Raw genomic sequence first — 24,664 nt, forward strand, 5'->3', positions numbered from 1 at the left:
TATTTTATCTAGTTGAAGCTTATCACTATGAGCTTATTGATTAAAATCTAGTTAAAGCCCATAAACACGGGGTCAGTTTGGGTCTTGTACTCTTGTCTTTATGCATACAAGCAAATATAGCCCCAATCAAAATGTTTTAGAGACAAGTTTTCGAAAAAAACATTTTTACATTTGCTTTGAAGCAAGCCAGTAGGTTTTGAAAAACACTTTTTGAAACAGAGGCACCTGTTACAACCTTTTATGTTGTGAAGAGCATGTATATTTGATTAATATTTAGTTGCTGCAACATGTTAAAGAAGTGAAAAAATTTAATAGTCAAAACCTCACACACACACACACACACACACACACAATATCTCTCTACACAACAACAACAACAACAACAACAAAACTCAATACTACATGTGTTGTGAATGAGGGAGGTGAGACGTAAAAAAAATTTTCCTTTATCTTTGAATAAAAAAAAAAAAAAAAAAAAAAGTCATTTCTCCACCCAGAGTGAAAACACTCCAAGAAGTAGAGAAAATCCTCTCTCTCTCTCTCTTCGACGGATAAAGAGATTGCTTCCGAATGAACTACCGGCCAATCAATTGCAAAAATTTTGTAAATTAAAGAAAAAAAAATATAAAAAATAAAAATAAAAATAAAAATAAAACAAGAGACGTCATGAAAATGGTAAGATCAAACTTCCATGGGTTCTAAATCGTGCACATAAATTTAGGCTTTAAGCGACAGTAAGGTCGCCAATAAATCGACGCTTGCTGTTGACTTAAAGTATGAATATCTCTACACAACTAATAAAACAAAAATAAAAATATGTAAAATAAAAAAACCCAGTTCATATCAGTTCTTCAAACGTTGTAGCGTTCTTCCTTGTAGCTAACCCGACAACTGCAACTGCAGCTGCAGCTCCAACTGCAAATACGAAAACATACATAACCACCAAAGTGAGATGTCGTTAAAGATATTGATTTTTGACCAAAATGAACACATTCATCATTTTTTTTTTTTTAATTTAATATTACCTGAAACAGCCATTAGGTGGTACGGTTGACAAGTTTGAAAAGCTGTTTTCAACTTTTGTATGCTTTTGTTTCGGGAAAGCTCAAATGTGGGTGTTGTGCTGCTCTCACGATTCTTAAAAATACGTGATTGAAGGCTCCCAATTTCGTGCTAATAGGTATAGGAGCCGCTATTCGCATATCGTGGCTCACCTAGAGTAAAATATATTTTTTTAACATATTAAAAGTCTTTCATTAATATTGTAGATGAGGATAAAAAAAATCTGGGATGATCATTGAGCAAGAATTAGGCTTTCGTTGTTCACAAAAAAGTTATGTTTGTCAAAAAAAAAAGTAAAGAGACTTTTAGTTGAATTATGTTGCATACCCTAGTTGAATCTTGTATCAGTTAAGCATATGGTTGAAGGTCATATTTAGCAGCGACAATTAGGCAAGGAACCTCGTACCCAGTTGACTCCCCATGAGAGGCAACTTGAACAAGCAATTCTTTTGTTCGGTTCCACGAAGACTCGTTCGAACTGTAGGCAAAAAAAGACAAAGTTAAGATGAGTACATCACACCAATGATTTTAGTAGACATGGAAAGTTCAACCCATTTAGTTACGAATGGCCAAATGGGTCTTATGTTTTATCACTAAAGGGTCACCAACTTATAAGGATCAAGGAAACAGGTCAAAAAAAGGTTTAAAGTATCCCAAGTGTAGATCTAATGTATAAAACATCTGACAAATGGAAACTATCTATTTCTGTAAACATATCTGACACACCAGCTATTTACTGTTCAATATTACAAGATTCAGACAGACATAGATCGGGTCAACCTGACCCGGCCCGGCCCTATAAAACTTACCATTTTGACCCACCAACCTACATGCCCCTTTTGCTATATGTTCATATAAAATATGAAAATAAGATGTTTGTTCTTAATAAAATGACCTAGCAATTGTCGAGTTACCTGTCATGAACAAAAACTGCCAAGTCACAGGCTGCCAGTGCATCTTTGTGAATCAGCAATTTTTCAATCTCATCTTCAGGTATCTCTCGTAATATTAAAGTTTTCTTTCTTCCCTGTATGAATGAATGAATGAATTAGGCGAAATCAGTGTCAACACAGGTCTAGTGAGAAAAAATAAAAAAATCCAAACAAAAAAAGTCCAGTAAATTTTGTCAATCATTATTGCAAAATATACCAATTCAGTTACTATAATCTAATTACTTAAAGAAACTGATTTAGAAGGTTTATGCATGTAAACAATACACTTTGGCCAACTTTTTAACTGTTTGGCCCATTTTGTTATTGTTTTATTATTTTAGAGGTTTGACAAGTTTTAAAGATAAAACATAACCCATGACCCATCAACCCGTATTAAATAGTGTTCAAAATGAAATATACTTACATCAGGTACAATATTAACTATATATCGCTCCTCAGTGGTTGGTGTATAAACCTCAGAAAATGGCCTGCAGTTCAAACAGTGAAATAATAAAAAGCCATATAAAATTATATATAAGATGAAACACCATTGAACAAGTCCATGGGACAAATTGTCCCGGTTGCTCCAGGTATAACTTATGAAGCACATGGTACAACTACCTATAAATAAATATCTGGTTCAGTGAAATACCTTCCAACAAAAGAATTTAACAGTGAAGTTTTTCCAGATTCTTTGGGCCCAAAAACAAAGCAATGAAAGACATTTCGGTCAGAGGGTCGCTTATTCCGGACAACACGTCTTCTTAGAATAACTCTCACTGCGGAAGACGGGTCACCCCTGTATCCGATGCATATGAGGTTCTCAACACTAAGAACTGGATCTAAAAGTGTCATAAGAGCCCACTGCATCCCACAAACAGGATTTCAGCAAAACCAAAAAAACTTCGGTTGATACAAGTATATAAAACATTATATGAATCTTCAACCAATTGTAGTTATTATTCAATTCTAATGAAGTGTCACATTACTCCCTTCATCATAGTTTATACCATGAAAATATTAATGTTTGTATGGACATGATTAAATTGTTGAAATAACAGCAAATAACTAGAAAAGAGAATACTGTGATCAAACATAAACATATTAAGAAGTTAATATGTAATATTAAAAAGGGTATATACCTCAGACAAAAATCCATCAAGGGATAACCCTCCCAAGGCATTTTTCTCTGCTGCATTAGCATATGGAGCTTCACTCCAAGGACTGCAGTGTAACACACCAAATTCAGATATATATATATATATATATATATATATATGGTAGGTCTAAGTAACTTTGAACAAATTATAGTACCATTCTGGTGCAGTAGAAAAAACAACTTCAAGCTCATGTGCATTAAGAGCTCCATCCTGTGTTACAAAATGAGCATATTTTTAAAATTTGAAGTATTTATACATTTATAGATAATATACATTATGTATCAAATCTCAAGAGTGAAAAAATAATAGCACGTACACCATCCATGTCAGACAAGGAAAAAACTCTGTTGAGAAACTCCACAGCTTCACTTCTCAACTCCACACTCTACAAAAAAAAAAAAAAAAAAAAAAAAAAAAAAAAAAAAAATAATAATAATAATAATAATAATAATAATAATAATAGTAATAGTAATAGTAATAGTAATAGTAATAGTAATAGTAATAGTAATAGTAATAGTAATAGTAATAGTAATAGTAATAGTAATAGTAATAGTAATAGTAATAGTAATAGTAATAGTAATAATAATAATAATAATAATAATAATAATAATAATAATAATAATAATAATAATAATAATAATAATAATAATAAATAAATAAATAAACTTACCCTATTAATTCAAGATGTGAAATAGCAAATTCACATAAAAGGTAGCAATGTAGCAAAGTATTTTAATATTACTAAACTATAATATGATCTCACAAGCCAAATCATTGCAAAAAAGCACACATAAAAATAACCTGATCGGGAGTTCGTTTAAATGGAGGCAACAATTGATCATCCAGAAGCCTTATACTATTATTGTAACCGAACTTTCTTAAAACAGTCCATGTTTTCTCTGGACAGCCTTTTTCAATAAATAAGGTGTGAAGGGAAAGAAAGCCAGTTAATGTTAGACCATTCTCATTCACTCCTTCAGGCAATTTTTCTTGCACGGCCTGTTTTACACCGACTAATTCTGACAGTTGCAATGGAGCATTGAAACATTTGACCTGTTCATAATTACATAATTGAAAAATGTGGCTTAGGTTCTCCAAATGTCCATTGTATAGGAACAAAATAGACAACCATACACAGATAAATTGTTACTGTAACATATAACTTGAGGTGTCAATTTCAACCAATGTACATATAAATGGGTCAATTTGGGTGGATCTTAAAACTCAGATGAGAACAGCTTATTTTAAGTAACCAATTTACTTCTAAATTATCTATGGTGCACTGATTATTTATAGCCATTGATAACTATATATGCGGAAGAAGTTTTTCATGTCAACCCCAGCCCAACCCATTTCAAACCAAACTACCATTATTTTCCCATTACCTGACCCGCCTACTTTGACACCTCGAATGTAAGCTATTAACACATAAGCATAATCAAGTGCTGAAAGATAAATAGGACTGCGAATCTAAACCTGTAAATAATTCAACTCTGCATCACTTAGAGCGCCACCTCTATCATGATCACAGAGAATAAAGATTCTCTTTAAAGCCCTGACACATCGAGGTTTCAAAGTTTGTGCTTGTTTGTCAAACAGTGGGGCCGTCGGATGAATCGCAGCCTTCTTAGCATAGATAAATACCTCTTGTACCTAAAAAAGCGAAAGAGAAAAAAGGAAAATTATTATTAAGTAAATATATCTACAATATACCAACAACGAAAGGTAAAATTGGGCTAGATGTCACACACAACTTTAACCATTATGCAATTAAAAGCTTAGAACATAAAAAGGGCATGTTACCTGAGTATGTTTGTATGCTGAACAATCAACACATTTTTCAATATGTCGAAACCGTTGCATTATAGGTGACATCACTTGCTCCAAGCTAATTTCTTTCCACTCATCCATTAAATCCAACTTACAACCGCATACTATAACAGGAACCCTAACCTGTGCATGTGTCCATAGATCATATTAGTTGCATAATATTGCATGTTGAAACCACGATTAATAATTACGTTATCCAAGTAGTTTTCTTTTGTTTCAGTATAGTGTGATTATAAGTTTTAAGTACAAATAAATAGCAGAATTAACATTTATGATAGATAAGAATGCTAACTCTCACTACAAAAAATAAAACTTATATAATACTGTAATGTTAACCGCACTATTGAACTTATAAACTAAATCTCCCATTATATCATACATAATTAACAGTTAACATCTAAGTTAAACCTATACACTGATACACCAAATTGAAATAACCAAGCCATCATGTCATCCTTATAATACATATTAGTAAATTACGTAGTAATTAGTAATTTGTAACTATCAACGTATATGTGCATGTAAACATCTACATATGTAAGCATATAGTAGTAAAAAATCAGTATCCTTCTAATACACATTTTCATGAAAGGGATAAGCTTATCACGGTTAATCGCCATTACATACAATAAAGATACATCAACACAACAGCCAAAAAACATAAGAAGCATTAAGTAATCCACAGTAATCAAACTTTTATGTAGTTAAAGGTTCTAACAAACAATATATGAATATGAATTTATTTAGATAACAGGTAACGCACATTTAATAGTTCAAGTGTAGGAAGCCAAAAAGTACTCAATCCATCAAGCGAAGAAGGCTGGTCAAATGCATATGTAAGAACAACTGCATCAGCTCTAGTCAGGTCATCAACAAGTTCATCCAGAGCCTCTTCACTAGAAAACAAATTACAAACAATTAGATAAATTGATTACCAAACACATCTAATTTAAGTTTCCAATTCCAAAAATTTTCTATCAGTGTGTGCATCTCAATAACAGAATTAATACCTATGACACGTATCAATGATAGTTACAGGTACACGGTCAGGAAACATATCTTCTGGCAACTTAATAGGTGACAGCACCAGTGGCGGATCAAGAAAAAAATTTCACCGGGGGCGAATTTTTTTTAAAACGTAGGAATTTATTTTGGCAAAATATAGAGGTTTTGGGGCAAAATATAAAGTTTTTAAAGCAAAATTTGGAGGTTTTTGGGCAAAATATGGAGGTTTGGCAGCAAAATATGAAGTGTTTGGAGCAAAAAAAATTCCCACCGGGGACAAAATCGAATAACTGAAAAAAATTGCACTCAAATTTCGAAATCCACCGGGGCGGCCGCCCCCCTCCTTTACACTTTGGATCCGCCAGTGGACAGCACCGACGGAACATTCGTCGGAAAAAAATTGGCAGCAGCGGTCATAATCATGCTGATAATTAAGGGAACCGATCTCAAAACTTTCACAACAATTGTCTACTCCTTCTCGGAGTCGAGGCTTAATCTATAGATAGAAAGCCCTATACCGGACAAGGATGGGGACGCAACTCCCGCGAAACGTACCCCGTCTTATGACTTTATTCCTTCGGTGGATCAATGTAGGGTTGTGATGAGCGTAGTTATGAGGAAGGTCAACCCTGATCTCATTTCCCTCCTATCGTCGAGGAAATGTTGGGTTGTTTTAACTGCACTTGTTTGTTAGGCGACGACGATTCGAATACCGGTGTTGGGGATTGATTTGGCGGACGAAGAAGAAGAAGAACTAGCTCCCACCATTGACGCACAATTAAAGTTGTAACTTAACCCTAAAATTGAAAGAAAAAAAAAAAAAAAGGAAAACAAAAAAGTGTTTGGGGGCTCGCAGGTAGCTTAATTTTTTTAGACGACAAATATGGGGGCTGAATTGATATCTTATTTGTAAGAATTATAAAGAAAGGTTTTTGATTTGTTGGCTTATAGCCGTCAGGGATTTATCTTGCACAAGAATTTTTTATTTTAATAATAAAATCTTTTCTTTTATTCAAGGGTTAAAGTTAAAAAATTGGTACAATTGTTCCAATGTCCTTCATATACTAATTTTCGTCTCATTACCATCTACAAACTTATAAAAAGTGTACCGATGTTCACATTTTTTTACCGATTGCCGGTTTACCCCGTAAAAAACATTACATGTCATTTTTATTATTTTTTTATTAAAAATTACGTGACATGTAAATGGACATAAGTTCCTAAAAAAATTGGGGATACTAACATAAACCCTATTCATATACGAACACGTTCAACCAAAACCAAAACCAAAACCAAAACCAAAACCTAAACCTAATTCAGATAGATACGAATGAATTGAAAAAAAGGTAAGTAATTTCTTCCTATTTTACTCGATTTGATTCTTAATTCGTCGATTACTTGCTATTTCTTACCCTAATTCGTTCGTTACATGTGCAGAATGACGTTCACTATAAACTTTCATCATGAAGGCACATTTTCCACTGATCCGTTCAAATATGTTGATGGGAATGTCGATTCGATGGATCGACAAGGTAAATTTTCAAAAATGCAGTTTGATAGTGTTTTAAGTTGATAAAAGATTGTGTAAGTGGTATACCTGCTCAACCTTATTACTGTATTCATAGAATATATTCAGACAAGGGTTTAAGAGAGCTTAATCATGATGGTCATTTATATGAGTTTGTTAATTTAGGTTCAAAACATGGTACAATTGATTTATATGTGATTTATATGTTGAGCATATGTACTTGAGATGATGAACATGTGTGAAAAGGATAAGGTAGCTGCAGGCCCGGATGTTGTGACTGTTGGCTAACTCTCCAACGATAATATTCAAACGTTAATCACTTTGTTTAATGATGACATGAATAACATTAATTGTGAATAGGATTTCTTCGATCGTTTTCCCGCCTAAATAATAACATTCATCACAAAATGTCTTTTTTAAATGTTCATATTTTTACCTAATGATGATGCCTGAAATTTTTTTTTCGAAAAACCTCAAAATTAAAAAAAAATCATCTCCCCTCAAAAAAGTGTTTCCCTCTTGATGATGACCCTATATATGTATGTGATGCCCCGTACAAAATCAATGTGCACGGATCATCAACAACAGGTCCATTACACGGTATAATACTACATGCTGTTTTAAAACAAGTTTTGTATTCATGAAAAGATAACGTTTTTTACCAACGTCAAATGTTTTACAAAAGATAACGTGTTTCTACGAATAGACAGCATTAACATAAGTACGTGACACCAAGGTCATTACAAAACCATAGTTCATGAGTAACTAATGCAAAGTAAAAAGTTCCATGATTGAGACATATCTAATAATGCAGCGAAAGTCTAACACAGTCAGTCTAATACAACGGAAGCAATTTCATCTAAGCACCTGAGAAATAACATGCTTAAAACGTCAACACGAATGTTGGTGAGCTATAGTTTTATTGTAAACAATAATGTAATGTAGACCACGAGATTTCGTATTCAAAACAGTATGAAAAAGTATATGCTTAACCGTGGGCACTTGGTAACTAACTTAACGTAAAATAATATATCACCCCCTAAAAGTACACTTGACGGAGTAATGATCGAGTGATCTCAAACGGGTTTTCAAAACGGGTTTAAGCTTTGGAATTATGGGTTATAGCTATGGAGGTTATGGGTATGGTTCGGGGGTATAGCTCGTGAGGTCAAACTAGTGTTAATCATCTCCGTTGCGTCTACATACTTTCCTGCAATATTGAATCTCAATATTGATACGTGAGCATTCACATCTTATCTTTTATATATTAATAGTGTATCCCTGACTAGTGCTCGAGTATATAGGATTATGCATGCTTGTATGTTTAATTTCGTCGTTATATAGTTTATGATAAATCGTGAATTTAGTACATATGCTACTAAGATAAGGTATATGATATGCATGTCGTTGGAAAGCTGGCGAAAAATTAATAACTTTTCATTTAGAAAGCGTATGGTTTTGATGAACGGATTAAAAGATATCGTTAATTGAATTATCTATAATTTAAGTATTATTGTTAAAATGATTATTATTATTATAGTTATCGTTATCGTTATCGTCGTTATTATCGTCATTATTATTATTATTATCTAAAAATCAATATTATTATTATTATTATTATTATTATTATTATTTTTATTATTATTATTATTATTATTATTATTATTATTATTATTACTAAAATAATTAACATTTGTATCAAAACTACCATTTTATTATTTTTATCGTTATTATTATTATTAAAAGTATCATTAATATTAAAACTATTATTTTTATTAAAATTATCATTTTTAACAGAAATATCATTGTTATTATAAAATATCATTTTTATTATCAATTTAGTATTATTATTATTAAAAATTATCATTTTAAATAAAATTATTATTTTTATGAAATATTATTATTATTACGGTTAATAATAAAAAGTATTGTTATTATTAAAGTTATCATGATTAGAATTATCATTTTATCATAATTAATAATATCATTAGTAAATATAAATATTGTTATGATTATTAGTAGGATAATAGTAATTATTATTATTACAAAATAATACAACTTTTATTTATTATTATTATTATCAATATTATCTTATCAAATAAATATGTAATACAAAGATATTTTACCACACGCAGTATAATAATAAGTACTACTATATTTTTATGATATTAAGTGAACTATATAAACTATATTACGTAAGATATATAAAAGCATATTTTTATCACATATAAAATTTTAATATACATTTTTATTTATTAATAAATGACTTGTATTATTTTTACTCTAATAAAATCTGATAAATATATTTAAATATATAAAACGACTATTTAAGTTACATAATAAACATGTATAATTTTTGTAAATCATTTTGGGTCAAATTGACTTTTGTTGACTTTTGCATATCGATCTCGAGCATTAGGGTTGTGATACACTATGACTTGACCTAAATTGTTAGACAGATATTGACCATTATATAAATATATATATATATATATATATATATATATATATATATATATATATATATACTTTATATAGGTTCGTGAATCTGAGGCCAACCCTACTGTTGTTCAATGCCGTCATATGTATTTTTACTACAAAATACAGTATTGTGAGTTTCATTACTCCCTTTTTAAATGTTTTTGCAATATATATTTTTGGGACTGAGAATACATGCGCTTTTATAAATGTTTGACGAAATAGACACAAGTAATCGAAACTACATTATATGGTTGAATGATCGAAGTCGAATATGCCCCTTTTAGTCTGGTAATCTAAGAATTAGAGAACTGGCCCCTAATTGACGTGAATCCTAAAGATAGATCTATCGGGCCCAACAAGCCCCATCCATTGTTGCATCCACTTTAGTACTTCAAAATTTATCATCTCCGAAGGATGTCCCGGAATGATGGGGATATTCTATATGCATCTTGTGAATGTCGATTACCAGGTGTTCACCATATGAATGAATTTTTATCTCTATGTATGGGATGTTTATTTATGAGAAATGGAAATGAAAATCTCGTGGTCTATTAAAAATGATGGAAATGAATATTGATGATAAACTAATGAACTCACCAACCTTTTGGTTGACACTTTAAAGCATGTTTATTCTCAGGATTGAAAGAAACCTTCCGCTGTGCATTTGCTCATTTTAAAGATATTACTTGGAGTCATTCATGGAATATTTCAAAAGACGTTGCATTCAAGTCGTTGAGTTCAATAAAGATTATGATTAAGTAAATGAAAGATTAGATCATTTATAGTTGGATATTATGAAATGGTATGCATGCCTGTCAACTTTCGATGAAATGAAAGTTTGTCTTTTAAAACGTATGCAATATTTGTAAAATGTATCATATAGAGATCAAATACCTCGCAATGTAATCATATGTTATTGTATTCGTCCTTATAGATTAGGACGGGTCGTCTCATATAACAACCCTCACTTTTTGACTTCTAAATTTACTAATTTGACCCTAAGGTTTACTACCTGATTGTACGTTCTTATTGTTTAAGGGTTGATATATATACAATTTAATTAACATAGACCGAATAATTACACACTTAAATAAATAATATGATTATAGTAAATATAAGTATATTATATTAACTTATATATTGTAACGTAATTTTATAAAGTATATAAAATGTAATACTTTTACTACATAGTAAATGTAATATATAATTAATTATATAATAAATGCAACTATATAAAAGTGTAATAATATTTATAAAACAAATAAAACAATAAAGTAATATTATAATTAAATTAAATTAAAAATCATATTTATTAATAATATATATATAAATAACGAATATATTAATATTTTTATATTAAATTCGTATTTAATAATTAACTAAAAAAATAGTTGATAAAAGTTTTTAGAAAAACATAAATCAAGTACTTGAAAAATAAATAAATAAAAAGTAAATAAAAAATATTAAAACTAGATCTAGATCTACTTTTAATAAATAAAATAAAAAGAGAACAAACTACCCTTTCTTATTTAATAGATACATGAGTAGGCTAGAATTCTTTTTTTTTCTACCATTTGCTTTATTTTACATTTCTTTTATTTTCTTTTATATTTTTATTTATTTCTTTTATATTATTTTATTCAAAAATTTAAGTATAAATACCCATCAATTTTCTCATTTGAACTTGCACCACAAAAACTTCATTCTCTCTTGAAAGTACTTATAAGTATTCTTTCCTTTATATTTATTTTTTTATTTACTTATATATTATTTTTAGTCGAAATATATATATATATATATATATATATATATATAATGTTAAATTTATTATAATTGAAATAAATATAAGTAATATATTATAATTAGTGATAAATGTTACTGAAAATTTTAAAAATATTTTTATGAATTTACATATCGAATTTATATTTATTTTGTAATTATTTTTGTATTTTTTTTACCGAGACATATACAAGATACATATATATATATATATATATATATATATATATATATATATATATATATATATATATATATATATATATATATATATATATATATATATATATATATATATATATATATATATATATATATATATATATATATATATATATATATTTTAATTAATCTAAAACATAATTAAATACAAAACTTTGCATGATAATTATCAACATGAAGTTTATGATCTATAAAAATTAGTTTTCCAAATTAATAAGCCGATTTTATATTTTTAAAAATTAATTTTGTTTTTATTATTCCAGCCGCTTTTTTTAATTATTTTAATAAATATATAACGAATTTAATAAATTGTAATTTGTACATGATAATTATTAAAAAGTATTATGAGATCTGAGAAAAATATTTTTTTCGAATGTATATCATGTTTTTATATTTTAACTAATTAAAAACAGTTTATTAAATATATATACATAATCAGCATATAAAAAAAATTAAAATAAATTAGGAAAAGGGTTAAATAAATTATGAAAATATTTTTTAGTGAAGTAGAATATTAAACTTAATTTATTGGAACAATACATATTATATAAAAATTAATTTTGAATTATGTATTATTTATATGTAAAAATAAGGTAAAAATTGAAATAAATAGTTTAAACGACAATAAAAATATATATATAATTTTTCTGAGATTATAAAACTTATATAAACAAGTGAAAATTTTAAAAACAAATTTTTTTAGTTGAATTATATTTTTTCTTATTTAAGCTTGGTTACGATTTAAAAATAAAAATAAATACAAATTAAATACAAAACGTAATGGGAATAATTTTATAAAATTTTTATATGTTTATTGTGATATTTAGGTACTGATAAAAATATAAAATATAAATTTCTATTCGTTTATCTATTTTTTTGTATTTTAGATACTAATCGATTAAGTAAAATAATTATTAAAGCATAAAGATTAGTTTCAATGTATAAAACATTTTTTTTTTAGTTTCCTAGTGTTGTGAAATCAATAAAATATTAATTAGAATTATTAGATGATTTATTGATATATAAATTTGAATTTAGATAGTTTATATATATCAATTTCGATATATATAATAAATATAAGATTTATATTAATCAAATAATATTATATAAATTTAAGATCTATATATATATATATATATATATATATATATATATATATATATATATATATATATATATATATATATATATATATATAAGACATAATTATTACATATTTAACCTATCTACATAATTAAACTTATAATACTTTGTTATAAGATTAATTTTAAAATAAATTAATATTGATAATACATTAATAATATTAAATATATTCAAACTTAACATAATATATATTTACTGTATAAGTAAATTATATCAATGTGTTGTAATTCTATATGCACATAACGTGAAGGTTATACTCTAAAGACGTGCATTATATACAAACTTCATCGCTACTTACAGTCGTAAGTGAATGATGTATAGGTTGCCATTTATGGGTAAGCTTGTGGATCTCGAATGTCATGACTTAGATTCTGGTCAATAGTCATGGGCCCCCGGTTATATCTGGTCATTCCTGACTTATTTGATAGCAACGAAGTTTGAGTAAAGTTGTACAACGTCTTACTAATGAATATAACATGAACTTATAAACTTTCCATAAGTTGAAACCTTCCTATTTTGGACTGTCACTATTAATATAATTCATTATATTAATAAACATACACTTGGTCTATTAGACATTTACTGATCAAACGTTATACCTTTAGGTTGATATCCCGGTCACTTACTTGCTTTACTTTCCTTTCTTGCGTGGAATACTTCAACTGCTATTTAAGGTGATTTTCATTGCCCCACTTTTACTGTTTATTAAATTGTTTATAACTTTTGGGGTGAGACACATGCTTGCTTTATAACTGTTTTACGTTTAGACACAAGTACTCAAATGTTATTATGCTATCATGCTTTGATTCATGCAAATCCTCACCGTAATATCGTCAATTGCTGTGTATAAAAGGCAAACTTAATTATTGTGAATAGGCCTATTGAGAGTAACGTCTCTAACCATTTGACCGTTGGTCTTTGGTTACATAATAATGATTCAACGACACTGAATAACAAATTGTCACGAGGTGATTTTTGTTTAGTCGCGATATTACAAACTTCAGCAACACTTTTAGATTGATATGTTTGGTATCAATCAACTTTAAACTAAATCTTGTGGTCTAATGCATATTATATAAACCTATGAATTTCACTCAACCTTTTTGGTTGACACTTTAAGCATGTTTTGTCTCAGGTGACGAATAAGATGATTGCCATGATTGCTACTTGATGAATTGAATGCTGCTACATGGAGTCTTCATTTCATTACATTTACTTTGCATTAAGACTATTATTATTATTCCAGTTTAAATTTGATGTAAAACTTTTAATTGCTTCCGCTGTTTTATTAATAAATGTTTTATTCAAAACGTCTCATATAGAGTCGTTTTCGTTTATACAACTGTGTTATGATATTAATGGTCACAAATACCCCTGACCCTATTTGGGGGGTGTGACATCTCAATAGTTGAAGTGACCCGTCCTAATCCACCTGGACGAAGTCTTCAACAGCTGGTCCCATTGTGAGGTACTGACCTCTATATGCCATGAACGACTCCATGTAATATCTTTAAAAATGAGCAAATGCACAGCGGAAGATTTTTTTCAGACCTGAGAATAAACATGTTTTAAAAGTGTCAGCCAAAAGGTTGGTGAGTTCATAGGTTTATCATAAACAATAAAATTCATCATTTTGATAGACCATAAGATTTAAATACAGTACATCTATCTCGTGTACTAAACCATTTTTCATAATGCTTGGCAGAGTAGGTTCGTATCCTTTTCTCCCCCGTAGGTTGCCTCGCAATTTTTAATAATCGTACACATATCTCGTGCACAAAACTAATACACATAACCTGTGTATAAAAATCATTCTCTCGATACATAACATTCATTTTAATTTCATTGCTCAACATGGTAACCGACCTTAACATATAATGCGCATCAATAATATCCCCAAAACAGAACATCTCGTCTGTATAATATATAAACTTCGAAGTACTAAACACCACGCCCACTAGCTCTTCAGTCTAGTGAACATTCTGGGTGGGGGTGTTAAACTCGGTAGCTACCTTTAGGATTCGCGTGAATTAAGGGCATACCCGATTCTAATTCTTAGGTTACTAAGCAAAAATAATCAGGAGAAAAAATATTCACAACAATTAGTGGCAATTATCACGTCCAACTAATTCAATAATAATCCACAGAGCTTCTGTCTGCATAATAATTCATTCGAGGAATGTTTTGCTTGTGTCTATCTCGTCAAAAATTTATAAAAGTATTTCATGTATTCATAGTTCAAAATATATTTCAAAAGCATTTAATAAAGCAGTTGTAAAAACATCGCGTGTATTCTCAGTCCCAAAAATGTAAAGAGTAAAAGGGAGCAAATGAACTCACAATACAATATTTTGTAGTAAAAATATTCGTACGACGATACTGAACAATGCAGGGTTGACCTTGGATTCACGAACCTATATCAAGTATATATATTAACACATCTAATTAACATGTAATAGTAATCAAACCAGTTTATATATATTAATTATATGATATATTACTTATTTAAAATAGTAAGGTATTTATTATTTCAAATGTTATGTATATTTATATATGTTATAGTAACTTTAGATATACTTATGATATATGTAATATTTATATCTTTACATAATTATCTTTTGTTAAAATAATATTTATAATAAAAAATTGTTAATAATACTAATAATAATAATAATAATAATATTTAAAAATAATATTAATAGTGATAATAATAATAATAGCTATACTAATAATATTTATAATAATAATCTTTAGTAATGATAATGATTAGGTTTAATAATGAATATGATAATAATAGTTTTGATAAAAATGATAATTTTTCTGATAATGATAATAATAAAAATGATACTTTAATAAAAAGGCTAGTTTTTAATAAACATGATACTAGTAATAATATTAATAATAATAATAATTATAATAATAAAAATGATAATAATAGCAATAATAATAATAATAATAACGATAGAAAACTACCTCAAAGAAGTAGTCCTTAAAAAAATGCCCAATTACGGGTTTGAACGCGACGTCCTGCTAACCCAATAACAATCCTAACCATTCTTCCATTTCTGTTTTTCCTGATTAATCCTAGACCCATATTTATGTAACTACATTTCTGTTTTCTATCTTCTTCTTCATTTTCACCAAATAAATCGATTATAACATCATAACCCAAAATCATCATCTCATCATAAACAAAATCATAACTAAATCACAGTTTCCCCTTTCCTTGTCATCATCAACTTTCATGTTATAAACTCCAATAGAAACAAAAAAATTAATAATTTGGAAGCAAGAACTTCGAATAGCAGCAGCCCTCCAGCAACATATTAATTAAATCTTGGACTTAACAACATGATTAAATACGGAGCCCATTTAGAAACTGATTAATAGCAGCCCAATTCTATTAGTTGGTCCAAATATAATTATAGTATGGCAGCCCAAAAATGGATCGGTTTATAGTCCACAAAAAAAAAATATAAGGAACGAGATAGCAACAGGCTTTGTTTCATGTACACCTCATACTTTATCAAAAGTGGGGTTTTTCTTCTTTTTCTGTTTTGTCTTTGTCGGCAGACCAGAAGGAGTAAAAAAATAATAGCAGCAATTTAGAACTGCAATTTGAGTTTTCAGCTTATAACATTGATAAAAAATATATATATATATCGATAGTAGCAATAAGCGAGTAGCAAGAGAGGGATCATGGTAGCATAAAGGTGGTGCTTCATTTGTTTACAACAGATTTGAGAGGAAAAACGGATGGTAGAGGTGAGAGAAAACGATGATGGTGGTAAAGTATTCGACTAATCAGAAACATGGCTGCTACGATGGTGTTTGGTCAGGAAACAGATAATCATAGCAGCAGCGGTGTTATTAGAGATGATGACGAGGGTTGTTTCATAGGTGATGATGATTGTTGTTTGGCAATGGAGATAAAACTGAAAACAGTAGGCTTCGCAGCAGCAGTGAAGGTGGGTAAAGGAGGTGATTAACGATGGGAGTGGTGGTCTTCGTGGTGATGATGTTTCAGAGGTGGTGGCGGTTTAAGATTTAAATGAAGACCGAAAAAGAAACAAGTATAAAGGTGATTGGTGATGAGAGATGGTGACCGTAGAAAAGAAAACAAAAATGGAAACAAGGTGGTGATCGAGCTTGGTTGTAGTGGGGTGTGGGATGGCAGTGGTTATCACGATGGAAATATGGAAATGGGTTTGGTGGTGGTTCAAGTAACAATAGTGATAAGATGATGTTGATGATTAAAGGTGGGTTTTGATGGTGAGGGTGTGGTCTTGGAAGGTCTTCGGCTAAAACAGAAACATAGGATCGTGGCAGTGATAGTAAGGTTGATCGATGGTGATATTGGAGGTCTCAAGGTGATATTGGTCCGGTGGTGAGTGGTTGTCTACGATGATAACATACAACGGTTTGAGAATGATGAAGACAGGTGATTTCATGTAGGTGTTTGTGTTTATTAACTTCCTTAAATCACTTTGTTGTTTGCCTTTGATCATGTACATATATGTAAATGGATATATCGATATTTATATTGTGTTATGTGAATTGCCAACTAAAATGAATTGAGTAATAAAAAGAAATGAAAGTGATGATGTTGTGACTGTGCAAACAGAAAGGGGGTTAACAAATTGGTGTGTAGTGGTCGATCAAGTTGTTATAATATATATAGAAGAAAAAAAAGAAGTGCTATAATAATTTCAAACTTTAAGAAAGAAACGTGTGAAACAACAATTTCCAGTTGTCACTTTTGTATTATCTACCGACAGTTTTTAACGGAATGCTAAATCATGATCCGTTGATTAAACAGTGGCGTTTAAAAGTATTCAGAAAAATCCCATATTTTTAAATTAACTATATTTATTTATTTTGGTCATTATGATATAAAATTCGATCATTAATTATTAAATAAAAAAATACATCAACCGTCCCTCTCAATTCTGGGTAAAATATAAAAATTGCTAAAATTTAATAACTAGATCCTAAATACATTTTTAGTAAGCCTAAAATTTATAGAGCTCATATTCGGATCACCGTTTATTCTAAAATCATACAAGTTCGAATTAAACTTCTATAAATAATAATCGAAACGTCCAACGAGTATTACAATTATTAAATAATTATATTTAATATACTCTATGCATATATTTATATTTATTTTTATATGTATACACATTTATTAACAAATAATGGTTCGTGAATCGTCGAGACTGGTCGAAGGTCAATTGAATATATGAAACAGGTCAAAATTTTTGAGACTTCAGCATTACAGACTTTGCTTATCGTGTCGGAAACATATAAAGATTAAATTTAAATTTGGTCAGAAATTTTCGGGTCGTCACAATAGTAAATATACATTTATTTTAGAACGGATGAAGTAATTAAAGTACATTGTTGTTCTAAAATAGGTAACTAAATTACGAAGCATAATACATCGAAATTTTTAATATCAATCAACATGATAAAAACATTGGTTCTATAAAACTATAGTTTATAATACATATAATCAAAGAGAAAAGGCATAGGATTAAGTTTGAGGACACGTGTCGACCTCGGGTAGGTTGAATAAGTTCGGTTTTACTATTCATAACAAACATATTTTTTTTTTAAATTTGCTAAATTACACACTTTGCCACTCTCTATTTTTTGTCCGGTTTAAGTCCTCATCAAAGGTTCAGTTTCAATCATTTATTATCCTTTTTCCCATTTTAGCCCTTCAAATTTTTCAGTTTTGCACCCTTCCCATTTTTTTATTAAGAGGACACGTGTTCTCGAATTTTTATTAGGAGATAAAGGAAAAGAAGTTGAATGATTATTGTGTCTAATTCAAAGTTTATGATTTAAGGTTTACGGTTTAGAAAGATCTACTTCTTTGTCTTTCATCCCCTTAACATTAGTTCTTTTTTCATCTGAAAAACTTGGAAACATGACTTTAAATTGAGACGAAGGAAGTAGAATAATGGTTATAAGGTTGAAGAAGATATGGACAAAACTCTGGAAAGCAAATACGGAAAGTTTGTTTTCTGTGTGACGAAAAAGCCATAGATCACGTGTGGATCACGTGCAACTACATTGAAAATTTGTATTCTTTTTCACACCATCTTGTGGGACATCTGGTCAATCGTAGAACTTGCATCCAACCAATACAACCATTATCACATCGTATCATCATATATTACAAAGTATAATAATTATTTAACTATGTATTATTTTATTTCAATCAATATTTGAAACAAAGACAAATCGAGGTTGAACAAAAACATCTAGCTTTTTTATTACAAGAATCAAATCAATTGTTGGATGATGGGTACCGGCGGTGCATGATGGCTATCACACATCACCAATTACGGTTGTCAATCGCATTTGATCGGCAATCCCAAGTTGATTATATAAATTAATGAATTTTTATTGCATAACAATAATAAAATAATAATAATAATTTACAATGATAAAATAATAATAGTTTACAATGATAATAATAATAAAATAATATAATAAAAATAAAATATAATAATAATAATAAATTTATGATAATAAATTTATGATAATTTTCACTTAATTTATCTAATTAATAACTGACTATAATTTTGAATATAAAACGAGACATGTAATGATATTTATTTAGTATTGAATTTTTACAAGTACACAGTTAAACTATTCAAATTCAATTGTATCAAACAAATATTTTAGAGTGATGTTATACTCACATAATTTTCAAACAAAAATCTCACACAATGATGCGGACTAATAGTGTGAAGAATGAGATATAAGAGAGAATAAATTAGAGTGATTAGTTTATTTAGTAATTTAATGCGTTGTGTGAATTTCATCGTGAAAATATGGAGTGAAACATAGCATTTTTCATAATTTTACTGAAACCATAGTATAATCATAACGATTTATTATTGTCAACTACTCGTATAGCGGTTGAGGCATATTTCCAAATATAAACGAACATTTCTTGACTGTCTAACGAGAATAGAAGAAGATTAAATTATAGTTCACGTTAAATATCATATACGAGTAATTTATATTTATTCGTCATATCTCAAACCTCTCAATGCAACTATCTCATACTTTTGTTATGATAATAATAATAATAATAATAATAATAATAATAATAATAATAATAATAATAATAATAATAATAATAATAATAATAATAATAATAAGGAAGATGATAAATGTAGCCCTTATGTTACGTTTAAAATTTCACATATAAGTTTATTTCATATTTATAATTAACCGTTGCCATGAATAATACTAATAGCAACATTATATAAGAAAAATCGATATTAGAAAATGAACATTTATGCTTTGCAATAAAAAATTTTAAAATTAAAATATGGTATACTTAAATGTAAATTTCAAATCTACGTTTAACATACCTAATAATAATAATAATAATAATAATAATAATAATAATAATAATAATAATAATAATAATAATAATAATAATAATACTAATAATAATAATAATAATAATAATAATAATAATAATAATAATAATAATAATAATAATAATAATAATAGTAATGAATATTTCAAAATACAATTCATAAGCGATCATCAACGTGCATAATTTTATTATACATTTGCACAATCGTCATCAAAATATCAATTTCAACATCTATATTTATAAATAATATAATTGTGCATTTTGACTATAACTTTAAATTGTTACTAAAATTTTTATAATATTGATGACAAATAAAAACGTTACGTTCAATACTAGTATAATACTACAATACATAAATACCGTGAAATATTTAATTATATGTAGTTCGTAATAATTAAATAAGTAAAAGGACAAAATCAATAATTAAAATTATTGTAAGTCACCCATAATTATTTATACCTTCGGAAAAGGGGAAGCACATAAGTTTAGGGTCTGACATCTGCAACCACCCAAACACACAGAAGCTGTGACTTTAGTCATAAATTAAAAAAAGGAAAAGAGGTATGACGACGTGGAGCCATAGTGCGACCAATCCTAGATGGCCTATCTTTTTATCACTGTAATGTACGTGTCACTTTAAATTTGTCTGGTTGACCCCACAAACTGCGTTTCCAACAAGCTAACTCCGTACACACTCATTTGGGTCCCACATCCCAGTCCCTCCTTTAAGGTTACCTCTTTCCCAACACCCTTCAGGAACTACAAATTTCTATTTTCTTTTTCATTATCTCCGAATTAACATGCGATGTTATTTTTACTTCAATTTTTGATAATATTAACTTATGTCTATGCATTAATAATTTGTATTGTGCAGTTAAAGTATATACTAGTTTAGTAAATCTATCAAAAAATCAAATAGAAATATCATCACCACTAGCTTTCTATATAGATAATAACTAAGAAATAGCAAATAAATGAAGGATTTTGATAAATGTAGTCCTAAGGGATACACTAGGAAGCTTTGGCTCGAAAAAGAATCGAAAAAGTCATGTATGCTAAAGCAAAAGGCGAGGGTTCAGTGGATACTGGAGGGCGACAAAAACTCTCGCTACTTCCACTCGGTCATTAAAAGAAAGAATAATATAAATAGCATATGTGGGCTGAATATTTGCGGTTTATGGAACGAGAATCCGCAAGATATCAAAGATGAGATTTTCGGACACTACAAAAATAAGTTCTCGAAGCCGGATCATGAACGACCCAGTTTAGAAGATTTATGTTATTGCACATTATCCGATGAACAAGATGGTGATCTTGAAGTGGCCTTTAGCGAACAGGAAATTCATGAGGCAATTCTCGATTGTGGTAACACCAAGGCCCCCGGGCCCAACGGGTTCAACATGAGGTTCTTTAAAAAATATTGGGACATTATTAAAACCGAACTTGTTGACGCAATCATGTGGTTTTGGGAAAAGGAAGAGATTTCACGGGGGTGCAATGCCTCCTTCGTTACATGAATACCGAAGAAAAAACTCATTGGGTCTAGGTGATTTCTGGCCGATTAGTCTAATTGGAAGCTATTATAAAATCATATCTAAGGTTTTAGCTAATCATTTGAAGAAAGTTAATCCTACCTTGGTGGGGCACGAGCAAATCGCTTTTTTAAAAGATAAATTCATATTGGACGGGGCTCTGATTGTAAACGAATCGATAGACTTTTTGAGGGCTAAAAAACAGAAAGGAATTATTTTTAAGGTGTACTTCGAAAAGGCTTTCGATTGCCTTAATTGGGATTTTCTTTTGAAGATTATGAAGTGCATGGGGTTCGGATCTAAATGGATAAATTGGATCCTTGCCTGTCTCAAATCGGCATCGGTATCCATTCTCGTCAACGGATCCCCAACAAAGGAGTTCTCTTTAGAGAGAGGTGTACGACAAGGAGACCCGTTATCTCCATTTTTATTCATCATTGCTACCGAGGGTCTCAATGTGCTAGCTAAGGCGGCTACCGATAATGGTTTTTTTTTTCAAAGGGGTGGAGATCGGGAGGGATAATATACTCCTCTCTCATCTTCAATATGCCGATGACACAATTTTTCTGGTGAGTGGAGTAGATCCAACGTTTATAGCCTCCATAGTTTGCTCAAATATTTTGAACTTGCGTCGGGGTTGAAAGTTAATTTTCAAAAAAGCTTCTTATACGGAATTCGAACTTGTAAGGAGGAAGTGACTTATGTTGCAAAGCGAATCGGGTGTTGATGTTAAAGCGAAGGGGTACGAAATAATATTAATTTTTACTAGGAAATACTATTAAATACGATACAATTTTACACAAGTTATTTATTTATTTATAGAGTGGATATACCTAAACCTTGCTACAACACTTATAGGCAGTGTACCTAATCGTACAGTAGTGTAGTTTTTAGTAAGTCCGGTTCGTCCACAGGGAACTAGCCAAGTTTAACGATATATTTTTAAAAACTATATTTGTATATAAATATAAGAAGTATTATTATTATTATAAAAGGGGGTTTTTACCGTTTAATGACCGATTTGTCGATTTTAAAACTTTAGTCGCAGTTAAAACCTAATGTAAAATATTAAAAATAAATATAAACTAATTTAAAGCGTAAAGTAAATAACAATAATTAAAGTACGATAAAATAAAATGACACTAAATAAAAGTTGCGATAATTAAAAAGTACGATAATTAAAATGACAATAAATTAAAGTGCGATAATTAAAAGTGCAATTAAATATAAAATAAAGGAATTATGCTTATTTAAACTTCTGTAATCATGATGTTTGACGTGTTGATTTTAGTTTATTACCATGGGTTAATTGTCATTTGTCCTGGATTATTCAATATGTCCATACGGTTTTGTCCATAATAGTCCATCAGTCATAAATATAAAGTGCGAGAGTCTTCGTCAAATTATCCTTATACCCGAAGTCAAATATTCCAACTAATTTGGTTTTCGAATTGTAACAAGGTCTTAATACTTTATTTAATGAATACACCAGGTTATCGACTGCGTGTAGTCCAAGGTTTTACTACTTTGTTAACAATTACACCAATTACCCTTGAATGTAATCTACCCCTGTTTCAACTAATCCATTAACTATTAATCCAGTTCCGTGTCCAGTAAAATGAACAATTATTGGTATTTATAGATATCCCGCCCACCGTACCCGATTAAGCGTATGTGATTATTTATAGATACGTCAAATTATAACCTTTATATTAAATTAACGAGGTATCGTTAAGTTAATATAAAACCCATTAATAGCCCATAGTCTAATTTCCACAAGTGTCGTTCTTTTATCCAAACCCCAATTATGGTCCAAAGCCCAATTACTCAATTTTAATATTTAGCCCAACATCACGATTACTTCGGCATTAAATAAGCATAATAATAACTTAGCTACGAGACATTAATTTAAAAAGGTTGAACATAACTTACAATGATTAATAATAGCGTAGCGTTACACGGACAGAATTTCGAATTACAAACTTAAAACATTCGCTAACATACCCTTATTATTATTAAATTATAATTAAAATTAAAATTATAATTTATATATATATATATATATATATATATATATATATATATATATATATATATATATATATATATATATATATATATATATATATTACGTAGAGATTGAGAGATAGATTAGAAAAAGGTGTGTATGTGAAGTGCAGAATTCGATGGCTTTTATAGGCTCACAATTTACTGTGTAGCTCCGCGAGTGCGGAGCTTTTGCTCTTCTAAACTCCGCGAGTGCGGAGGTCTGAAATACAGCTCACATTATGATCCAAAACGTGGGCTGCGTAAATATATATTATATAATAATATATATAATTAATTATATATTATATTATATTCTTGTGCATAGTTGACTTGTAATTTTTGGTCCGTTACGTCGTACGTTGAAAGTTGGTTCATGTCTCGGTTCCGGATTTTCAAACGTCCTTTTGTATGATTTAATAATTTGAACTTTGCGTTTTGCGGCTCGTACTCTTGTATTTTTGAGACGTTTCTCATTAATAATTTGAACCTCTTTGATTGTACTTTGTACTTTTTAGCTTTTTGGTCGTTTGCGT

General features: G+C 29.2%; 1 protein-coding gene across 1 annotated transcript; it reads right to left on the minus strand.

Moving 5' to 3' along the window:
• Window positions 1-644: 644 nt before the first annotated feature.
• On the minus strand, window positions 645-6,309 carry LOC139851878 (mitochondrial Rho GTPase 1-like). The gene is made up of 14 exons (XM_071841063.1): window positions 5,995-6,309; window positions 5,748-5,880; window positions 4,958-5,107; window positions 4,631-4,807; window positions 3,956-4,207; window positions 3,471-3,539; window positions 3,309-3,364; window positions 3,137-3,218; window positions 2,647-2,858; window positions 2,419-2,482; window positions 1,977-2,089; window positions 1,390-1,540; window positions 1,026-1,214; window positions 645-915 (listed from the first exon to the last, which is right to left on the minus strand). Exons 1-12 carry the CDS (start codon window positions 6,039-6,041, stop codon window positions 1,411-1,413), a joined length of 1,485 nt encoding a protein of 494 aa, XP_071697164.1. The 5' UTR covers window positions 6,042-6,309; the 3' UTR covers window positions 645-915; window positions 1,026-1,214; window positions 1,390-1,410.
• Between the last annotated feature and the right edge of the window lie 18,355 nt (window positions 6,310-24,664).

This window comes from Rutidosis leptorrhynchoides, chromosome 6 (assembly GCF_046630445.1).
Source record: "Rutidosis leptorrhynchoides isolate AG116_Rl617_1_P2 chromosome 6, CSIRO_AGI_Rlap_v1, whole genome shotgun sequence".
NCBI classification, from domain to species: Eukaryota; Viridiplantae; Streptophyta; class Magnoliopsida; order Asterales; family Asteraceae; genus Rutidosis; species Rutidosis leptorrhynchoides.

Excerpts from the sequence above, each read along its gene's own strand:
- LOC139851878 (XM_071841063.1), bottom strand. The coding sequence starts at position 6,041 with ATGTTTCCTGACCGTGTACCTGTAACTATCATTGATACGTGTCATAG. Across the intron at positions 3,540-3,955 it reads TTAAACGAACTCCCGATCAG|AGTGTGGAGTTGAGAAGTGA; the intron begins GTTATTTTTATG and ends TTTTTTTTGTAG. Across the intron at positions 2,859-3,136 it reads TTGATGGATTTTTGTCTGAG|TGGGCTCTTATGACACTTTT; the intron begins GTATATACCCTT and ends TGTGGGATGCAG.